We start from the raw sequence: 10,740 nt of genomic DNA on the forward strand, positions 1-10,740 counted from the left end.
ATTCAAAGTACTCACCTGGCATGTCATGCCAGTTTCAGGAGAAGCTGTACCAGAAGTCGGAGTTGAATTGTTCATCGCAGTCTAGGCCGTCTCCCAGCAGTGTCCCTATGAGATGGAGTTCCCCTACATCGTCGTTCCACTACCGCGTAGCTGTATTGTTATCATCGAGGCTCTTGTCATGTCTACTAAATAATGTACATCAGTGCAGTACCACCGTCTGTGCTGTTTGGCCTCGCTTCCTTATGTATCCTCGAACCTATGTTTTCGCAATAGATCAATAAAGCGGTGGTATTTCTGTATCAAGTTGTTGTGTATTGCCAGAAGACATGATCTCTAGGCTGGCAATGCAAGGTAAACCGGTGCTCTGAGCCGGGGTGCCACAAGCGTGTATGCGCAATCCGTCCACACTGCCCTCTTCCGGGGGATTAGCAAAAACATGCTCTTTGAACCAACGCAAGAAAGTGGAGTTGTGCTCTCTAGTAACTCCGATGTCTGTCTTGTCTAGCCCCTTGCCACCGTACTTCTTTGTGATGTGGTTTGTTTGTGTAGTTCCATGAAAGGATCTACCACGTCTAGGTGTTGTAGCACTACTAAGTTAGCTATGTCCAACTCGTTGTGTTGACCCGAGTGGTCAACATGCAATTTCTTCCGGCCGTTCGTGTGACCTTCTCTCCTCCGAGCCTCCCAAGGTGCTTGTTAATGGGCAAACCAACAATAGGGTTTTCGCTGCCTGGATAATTCTCACAGAAGGAGATGCACTCTTGGGTCAGGTAGCCCTGCATGATGCTTCCATACGGACGGGAAATGTTACGAATGAATCCTTTGATGACCCCATCCATCCTCTCGAATGGCATCATGTTGTGATGGAATGACGGCCTGAGGCCGATGATTTCGTCCACAATGTGGACACACAGATGCACCATGCCGTCAAATAACGCCGGCGGGAAGTAAATCTCAAGCTCATTAAGTATGACAATGATCTCTTCCTATAGCCTTCGGATCTGCTTCACATTGATCGACTTTCGAGAGATAACATCGAAAAAGTTGTGGAGACCAGTAAGCGTCTCATAGAGTGCTTGTCCAGTATACCTCTAAGGGAAACTGGAAGGATCTGTGTCATCATCACATGACAGTCATAAGACTTCATCCCGTTGAACCTTTTCTTCTTGGTGTCCAAAAATCTGCTTATCTTCCCACAGTAACCGGAACTAACTTTGATTCCGGTAAGGCAGTTAAAGAATTGATCGATCTCCTTCGGACTTAAGGTGAAGCAAGAAGGGGAGCAATAATTCTCTTCCTTCTTGTTGACTTTTTTGCCCTTGTCCCCTGCCTCTGTCTCTGTCTCCATCTCCTCTGACTTTTTACGAGGCGGCATGTGGAGATCTACCATGATTTTCAAATCTTCCAAGTCTCTTCTTACCTTCGGCCCATCCTTGGTCTTATCTGGCACGTTCATCATTGTGCAAGAAATCTCTCAAGGACATTCTTCGTGATATGCATTTGATCAAGGCAATGAGGCGTGTCGAGTTTGGGCCAGTACTCCAAGTCCTAGAAAACAGACCTCATCTTCCATACCTTCAGCAGCGGCTCCGGTGCCTTATCATCTTTCCCAACGCAGGGCACCGTTCCCAGTTTTTCAACAACTCATCAATTTCGGCGCCGCTCCTCTTACGTGGAGGTCCTCGATGCTCAGCCTCACCATTGAATAGATCTCCATGGTTTCTCCAGGGTCATCCTTCTTGAGCCATCTTTGATTCCCCATGTACACAATTTTCCCAAACCCTCCATCTTGCAAAGCACAACTTTTTTCTCACCTATCGTCCCGAGAGAGGGATCGATCGAGCACACGTACAGTAGATGGTCGATGCCGCTATCTAGGGATCAAAAGTAGTAGGACAAAGATGCATGGTAGATCTAGTTGGAAGGAGATGCTCTACCTAACTAGTGGAGAGGGAGGGAGAGCTAGCTTGTGAGATAAAGGTATGAGTCGGGAAAGGGAAGGAGGGAGAGACAAATAAAGTGAGAAAGAAGCTAGAGAGAAAGAGAGGTCATTAATGGAGGAGATGGTAGATGGGGGCATTAATGGGGAGAGAAGAGAGGTGGGAGAAGGAAGAACTAAGTGAGGGAGGTACAGGAGGGAGATGGGAAAGAGGGAAAGGGGAGGGGGAGGGGGGAAGGTGGCCGCTACGCGTAGCAGTAGTGCTGCAAGCTTACCAGCGCTACTGTTAAGCTCCATAGCAGTAGCGCGTGTCGGTAGCCCAGCGTTGTTGCTAAGGCCTTGTACAATGGGAGGTGCTTAAAGAAATAAACCAGGCTTTTCTTAAGCACCGGTGCCTATTTGTACAGCATAGACGCTTAACAAAGCGTCTATCATGTACAAATAAGCATCGGTGCTTCAGAAAAACCCGGTTTATTTTTCTAAGCATCTCTCTAAGCACCTCTCGTTGTACAAGGCCTAATCGGGGCCCACCTGCTGGCATCGTGCACACATAGCGGTAGCGGTGGGCCACCGACACACGCTACTGCTATGGGATTAGTAGTAGCGCTGATGTTTGCCAACCGCTACTACTATGGACAGCCCCGGCCGGTTGCGATGGGACCACTTAGCAGTAGCGCTGCCTGTTGCCTCGCGCTATTACTACTTTACTACTTGTAGCGCTGGTTGGTGCCCCGCGCTACGACTAAGTAGTAGTAGCGTTTCTCTCTTTGCGCGCGCTACTGCTAAGATTCTATCTACAAGCTTTCTCCTAGTAGTGTAGGCTAATGTTTTTTGTTTTAAAATATGAAGGGTTAATTCATATCCTATATAGGAATAGGAATTCATTCGTACAAACCAAAGGGCCTCAAAGGAATTTCCTACAAAGTTGCTATCCTTTACAGTTCCTAATATTCCTATGAATCAAAGAAGGCCTAAGACCTTCTTTGGTGTGTAGGAATCTTGTAGGAATTTCATAGGATAGGATTTTTAAAGGAAAAATTTCTATGGAGCCCTTTGGTTTGTAGGAATGGCTTTTTATTCCTGTGTAGGATAGGAACCAATCCTTCATAATTTAAAGGAAAATAAAATATTAATCTAGACTCAATGGAAAAATTCCTACCCTATGTATTACATGACATGTGTCTCTCTATAGAAATTTAGATGCATGTCATCCCAATTTCTATGATTTTTCTATTCCTATGATATTCCTATCCTATGAACCAGAGGAGGTCTAAGACCTCCTTTCATTTGTAGGAATGTTGCAGGAATTTCATAGGATAGGATTTTCAAAGAAAAAATTCCTATGGAGCCCTTTGATTTCTAGGAATGAATTTTTATTTATATGTAGGATAGGAACCAGTCCTTCATATTTCAAAGAAAAAGTATATATTAGTCTAGACTCAATGGAAAAAAAATTGTCATATGCATCAAATGACATGTCTTTCTCTATAGAAATTTAGATGTTCACTTTCTATGATTTTTCCTATTCTTATAATATTCCTATCCTATGAACCAGAGGAAGCCTAATAGAAGTAAAAACTGACAGCAGTTTGCTTAAATTAGGTTTAAAATGAAAATTTGTATTAAATGGGTTATTTTTTGTGGCAAGAAGACGATGACATACGACCCCATATCCCTCCTCGTCTCCAACCTTCCTTGCGCCAAACGCGCCACTTTGTCCGTACATCCTTTTTCAGCTGTTGCATATGATTTATTATTTTTTATCGGGTGAACTATGGCGTATGATTGACTATACTTTCTTTTTGCGGGGATATGATTGACTATACAACTTTTCGAAAGGGATAAGCCTAGGACCATCCGTACATTGGAACTTTCTTCCTGACAATATTGAATCCTCGTATATATAATATTAAAAATAGTACACGTAGCTGCATAGAGATATGAAGCATGTCACCGACCTAACTTTAATGATCTCATGTTTGTCACAACCACTGACTTTTCCATCATTGAACAGGTCATCATTAATTACCTGCTCTCAAATTCACGTACGATTGCAGTCGTAAGTGCACACTCAACAAATTGTCTAGTGCAACCTTAATGTCCACCCGCAAAAAGAAAAAAAAACTTAATGTCGTTGCATTACTATCATAATTCTTAAAATGCTCAGTACTGTCTGCAGATGATAGGCGGTTGTGACAAGCAAAATCGCGATTCTTTACTACTTTTTTGGTGAGGATTTATTATTGTCATGATCCATAATTCCATTGTAACTCTGAAACCAAAATAATAATAAAAAGGGTTCAGATACATGAGCTAACGTAATACTTGGAGAATGTACCATTTTTACAAGCATGCAATTTCTTTTTATGTTGTTTATTTATAGGAGTAGGTAGTATGACGCATTAGATAAAGATATGATGATGATTTCTGTTTTCATGTCATTGTCGTTATCCACCATTCTTGCAAGCATGCAAATGCTACTCGGTTGAATTGCCCGTGCATATCTCCGGTCTCTATGATGAGCATGGGCTAGATAGCACCGCCCGGAGAGCCGGGCTAGATGGCACCGCCCGGAGAACGGAGGAAGAAAACCAGAAGGATTGTCGACCAAGTTGTGTGCTCAGTCGTGCAAAATATGTATGCACATGCACACGTAAGGTTACTTGGTGGAGCAGATACATGCATACGTATATATAGAAAACAGGAGATGTTGAACAACCAATCAGGTTGTAGCACCTAGCGGTGACTATTTCAATCCGGTTGATCATTTCCTCTCGTACTTGACTTGTCCTGTTTGCTCACATGCATGCACAAGTTACATCATGTCACCACACTATTTGCTTGCGCCACCTTGAACCAAAGCCAACCCCGACTATATAAGAACATCTACCCACGCCTCCATGGACAAAGCATCTCACAATGGCCTCCTCTTCCTCGTTGTTTCTCCTCGCCGTGCTTCTTGCGCTGGTCTCATGGCAGGCCGCTGCCTATGATCCTAGCCCTCTGCAAGACTTCTGCGTCGCCGACATGAAGTCACCCGGTATGTATATGTATTATGTGTATGTATGTGCGCATTAATACCAGTGATGCTGTAATGTTCTCGTAGCATATCTGTGGTCACACCTGAGTTATTATGAGTTTTGCATGCTACATGTTGATACCAAAACAAAGTGTTATAATTTCCTACTTACTCAAAACGCATGCTACCTTGTAAGCTCAGTGTCACTTTTTTTTGCGGGTAAACTTAGTGTTACTTCCTCCATGCATGCAGTGCGAGTAAATGGATTTTCTTGCAAGGACCCAATGGCCGTCAACACGGAAGATTTCTTCAATCCAGCCATGCTTGACCAACCTAGGGATACTAAGAACAGCAAGGTTGGGTCCAACGTCACCAATATTAATGTCATCAATTTTCCTGGCCTCAACACCCTTGGTATCTCGCTGGCACGCATCGACTATGGACCATTGGGCGTGAACACACCACATATACATCCCCGTGCCACTGAGCTCCTTACTGTGCTTGAGGGAACTCTCTACCTTGGATTTGTCACATCCAACCCAAATAGGCTCTTCTCCAGGGTGGTCAAGAAGGGTGACGTATTTGTGTTCCCGAAGGCAATGATCCACTTCCAAATGAATCTAGCGCATGACAAGCCAGCAGCTGCGTTGTCATCACTCAGCAGCCAAAACCCGGGAGTTATTTCTATTGCCAATGCAGTCTTTGGATCAAACCCACCCATTTCGGATGATGTTTTGGCCACGGCATTTCAGGTGGAAAAGAAACTGATTGATTGGCTCCAATCTCAGTTCTGGGAGAACAACCACTACTAATATGTCGTAGTGTTTACACCTATAAATAGTATAAAGAATAAATGCCATGTATGTGTGTGCCTGCGAGCCGCGAGTTTTTCATTTCCTTTTGAATTGTGACAATATATGTTGTTTGTTGGATTGATATAGTAATATGGTGACAGTGTAAGCATTTGGTTGTTTAATAAAAGGAATACAGTGGTGTCCTCTTCCCTCGTAACTGAAATAAGAGAATCAATGAAGTTCATGAGAAAACCAATGAATGTGTTTGCATGCTATTTTTGGGCACAATATTTTTAGATATATGCTTTAAAGGATTAAGTATCCCTCAGGGGAGAGCTAAGGGTTGATTAGTCCAAGTTCCTTGCCACCACACCTATGCCTTGGAAGTACTCTAAACATAGAGTTTTTACGGTGCATCATACTACCGAAAATAAGATGTAGTATATAATTGATCCAATGCAGTAACACTAGAAGTTTCCTATGGGTTATGGTGTGATGGCACTAACAGAGTATGAAAAAGTAGTTTTAGTTTAGATGATATGGTTGCAATAACTTAGCCATGAATTGTGGACTCCCTCTGAATCCCCTTCCTAGAAGAGGAGGAAGGGAGGAACTTGTGGCCAATTTAGTCATGTGAGTTGAAGTATGTTGTCTACGAGCCCAAAGAGTTTACGTTATGATGAATCTTATTTCCATCTCAGTTAAATCCTAATTAGTTTGACCATATGTAATTAAGGTAATACAAAAGCAAGATTTAACCCAAAAAATGTTGCAATACATCTAAGTACCATCACATCTGAGGACATTACACTGGTATAGCGAGGTGCTATACAAACATTTTTAACCCCTTTCCGCGACGGCATTTGGAACCATCGCCAAGTGAGTGTGGGCAATAGGGGGGTCCTTCCCACACGACCCAGAAACCATCGGGGATAGGGAGCCTTGATGCATACAGTTTTCCCTATATAACCGTTTCAGATATCTCGAATGTCCCAAATGCTTCAACCTTGCTACTCGTTTGTGCTCGCATTGCCATCGCAGTCGGAGTTTTGTGGTTTTACCTAAAACCAGGCAGACTCCAGGCATGGGAGTTTTCCAGGCACGCACCAAATTGGCTCTACGTTTACGATGCCTGGCACATCACAAACAGTTCATGGTTATAAACCGTGTATGATAGGTAGACAATCACGCACATTTAGTTTTCCTGCACCGTATGTGATAGTGTGACATCACACACGCTTTGCAAACGGAAATTGTGTGCATTGTTACACATGTTACCTCTCCATGAACCGTGTCGGATTAGGTTTTACATCGCACACGTTGTGCTTTATTAACTGTGTGCTCCATAATGACCTGCACACCGTAATTTCACCATAATTTAATTGCTGCTATTTAAAATTGTACCTAATTTAAACTTGAAAGTAGGCTATAGCTTTACTCATATCCATCAGGTTCAAACAACCAATGCATTATTCGATTCATAGGTTCATATGTTTAAGAGTTACATAAGCACCAAATAAAGAATGATGAACCAGGGTTCTATAATTGTACTATTACAGATGGTAAAGAAAGAGGCGACAGACATTCTGATTGCTGAACAAGGTGAAGCGGAATGACCCTATTGTGCTCTCCTGGATGCAGAAGGCACGCACGGCTCTAGTCCAACCCCTTGTGATGGTCGGCCGCCAATCATGTAGTCTGAGAGATGATCTTGAGTAAACTGCTTCAGGATCCACTACAAAGGAAAAAAGATTCATACATTATCATCTAACACAACTCATTACGGGCAGTAAAAAGAAGGCTACAGGGTTCTTACTTACCATCCTGCAGTTCACTGTTGTCTTGCATAAAGTGTAAACAAATAGTTCGATTGACATCTTTTGACCCATTTTAATAACAATCTTTATCACCTCACTTGATGCTGGTTCATGAATATCTCATTGCCTCATACGCAGAAAGGGTCGAAGTGTGGATGTTTGGCAATGACATATGTACCTAAATGCATCAAGTTAATATTAGAAGCTAAACAACAATTGCAAAATGATGTAGTACAACACTCTCCCTCCATCCCATTATATAAGATTTTATTACATGTATATCTAGCTAGACATCATCAGAACATTAAGGTAACACTCTTCCTTGTTGCTATGTAGCCTGGGATTGCATATTTAGTCATTCAGTATAATGCATGTTGCTATGTATCCTCAGATATATTAAATATGGCCCTAGTTAACCTGCTGATAAATGGGTTACAGATATATTCCGTGAAATATCTGATCCGACGATTAATCCCTTATCAGCCCCCAGGCTATATGGTACCAGCTACCAATATCCTCAATAGTGACTACATGTAAGCAATGCGGTGAAACTAACCTCGATGGAAAACAACACTGTTCTAAATATTGTCTTGTATGAGTACATATAAAGGCATGTTAAGCACAATAGGTTACACATCAACCAATTATATCCATGGTAGACAACAAAATCTACAAATGATAGCTTCAGTGTGCAGGCTTAAGCACACTAGTTAAGCAAAACAAGAAGTGGAAAGGTGTGTTAACTGCATCAGGCATAACATTTAGAAACAAGCAAATAATTATTCAAACTGGTATTATGCAGGTCTAAAGTACACTAGTTATTGTTAAAAAACCGAAAAGGCATGTTAACTGGAATATCCTTAACAGCAACCAAATATCGTAATTCAGAGTGGTATTCTTGAAACTATTATTGATGAAATTGAACTGCACGGCAAATAGTTGCACATATAGAGCATCACATTGTGAAGAACTGAAATAAACAAGGCATAAGGCCATTTCTAGCCGACCATTTAAAAGTTAAAGGACTAAAACCCTTAGTGGATATATATATACTCTAGCAATTTTTGGCTGTTTCTAGTCGATCCCCTAAACTTAACGTTGTAAACTTCAATTTGATCAAGTTCAAAGCAGGTTCAACCGAAAGTAGCATGCATTCAAACATAAACATATATAGTTTTGCATAACCGAACATAAAACATAAATTTAAACTAAGCTAAACTACTTTCGGTTGAAGTGGATGTCGAGCCAATCCTTCCTCGTCAGTTATGATGTGCCGCGAGCCGGGTTCGGCCGGTGCCGTCGTCGGGGTCGTTGGGGAAGACACTCCTCCACTTGTCGACGTCGATCTCCTCGTCCTCGCCACCCACCTAGGCGCCCTTCGTGCCATCGTCCTCGCGGCCTTCGACCCCGTCATCGGAGGAGAGCGCAATAACCTCACTGCCCTCCGCGCCGGAAAAAACGCCCGCTCCGCCTCCACGAGCTCTGGGTGCTGCTAGCGGAGCTCTTGCAGGCAGGCCTCGGCGGCGGCCTCGGCCTCGAGGCGCTCCCACGCCTCGTGGTCCTTCCGTGCCATACCCGAGCTCAGCACCCCTGGATCCGGCGAAACGAGGTCGACCGGACCTGTGCTGAAAGGGAAATTGAGCCTAGCCGTCGTGCCATGGTAGCGGACCTCCCAGCGGTTGTACTCCGTGGCCGTGAGCTAGGCCATGTGGAAGCTACCGAGCCACTGGTGGGTGTGGGTCTCCCAATCTGTAATCTCGATGACCCACTTCCCCCACCGCCGCTGCCAGACCCTGATGTAGGACCTCGTTGGCTACCGGGTCCGAGGGAGGACGGGGAAGTCCTCGAACCGGTGTAGGGGAGCGGCGGCGGGCGGATCGGGGGACCGGCGATGGCAGATCGATAAAGAGCCTGCGGAGGAAGACAAGGACACCCTGGCAGCCACCTCACCGGTGTCAAGCGAAGAGGCCACGATAAACCACTTTTGGGCCATTGGCTCCTCGAGCTCCCCAGTACACAGGCAGTGGTTGAGGATGGAGGCGGCGGTGATGGCGGCGACCTATCAATGGTTTCAGGGGTGGTGTGTCTCTTTGTGAGTGGAGGTTTTGGGGAGTGTGTGGTGTGTGTGGAAAGGGGGAGGGGCAAGGTGGTGTTTGAGGAAATACTGCGGCAATTGAAAATTTTACTAGGCGGGAGTAACAATGCGGGGATACTGAAAATTTGGATCAAGGGCGAGCGGATATTTTTGAGATTGTGAGGGATGCAGAGGCGGGAGTAAAATGCCGGGGCTATTGACTGAAGCGGAGCGGGATTAACAGACATCGCACACGGTGCGCACATACTAATCATGTGCTATCAAACATTAAAACTTTCCAGGTAGTAGATATTTTTGAGATTACGAGGTAGTAGATATTTTCGAGACCGGGAGGCAAGCCTCGTGGAGGCCAATCTACTGTGCTGATGTGAGGGACTGCAGGGCACGGGCGTGGCACACGGGTAGTCTGACCAAACCATGTCTGTTGTCGCAAGTTGGATTCCACTTGGTCCATGTTACAGTACATCTTGGTGAGATACCCTCCCCCTGACGTGTTGGTCAAAGTGATGGACGTCCACACGGCCCCTTCAAAATGGGCTAGCTTGTCGCCGATAACCTCATGAGGGAGTATTGTGTGAAGACAAACCCACTCTGTGCATGTGGCCCAAGTATGTATATGAAAGTGGTGTGTGTGGTGTTTGAATATCCAATGCGCAAATTTGATGTGGCACCATGCTTTGGAACCATAAAATCCCCACACCGAGCAAGGGTTCACGACGCGTAGCATGCTCTCAAACTTAATTAGGCTTGGAATGGGTCGGCCTACTATACGGTAACTCGAAGCAAAGAAGAAGAATATATACACCCTGGTAACCTTTCTCGTCGTTGGTCGAAATGATGGACATCCACGCGGGACCACGAATATATATAGGCTTGCCGCCCATAACCAAGCGAGTGAGAGTGTGTCCAAAGACAACCGTTATTGCATGTGTGTGTCCAAAACATATTTGTGGAGGTGTGTGATACATGCATATGTGTTGAATACCCGAACCAATGCACACCATTGATGTGGTGCATGCGTTGAAAATAGTAGAGGTCCCCACACAGAGCAAGAGGTCATTCATGATGTGCCGTGT

General features: G+C 44.4%; 1 protein-coding gene across 1 annotated transcript; it reads left to right on the plus strand.

Moving 5' to 3' along the window:
• The first annotated feature begins 4,819 nt into the window (after positions 1–4,819).
• Positions 4,820–5,969, plus strand: LOC119307355 (germin-like protein 8-4). Its single transcript, XM_037583432.1, has 2 exons — positions 4,820–4,979; positions 5,211–5,969. The coding sequence occupies exons 1-2, from the start codon at positions 4,859–4,861 to the stop codon at positions 5,768–5,770; spliced, it is 681 nt and encodes a 226-aa protein (XP_037439329.1). The 5' UTR covers positions 4,820–4,858; the 3' UTR covers positions 5,771–5,969.
• The last annotated feature ends 4,771 nt before the right edge of the window (positions 5,970–10,740 follow it).

Source organism: Triticum dicoccoides, chromosome 5B (genome assembly GCF_002162155.2).
Source record: "Triticum dicoccoides isolate Atlit2015 ecotype Zavitan chromosome 5B, WEW_v2.0, whole genome shotgun sequence".
In the NCBI taxonomy this organism is placed as follows: domain Eukaryota; kingdom Viridiplantae; phylum Streptophyta; class Magnoliopsida; order Poales; family Poaceae; genus Triticum; species Triticum dicoccoides.

What these genes read in the sequence shown, in the direction of transcription:
- LOC119307355 (XM_037583432.1), top strand. Translation starts at nt 4,859, where the DNA reads ATGGCCTCCTCTTCCTCGTTGTTTCTCCTCGCCGTGCTTCTTGCGCTG. An exon ending in CGCCGACATGAAGTCACCCG is followed by an intron (nt 4,980 to 5,210) that starts GTATGTATATGT and finishes CCATGCATGCAG; the next exon opens with TGCGAGTAAATGGATTTTCT.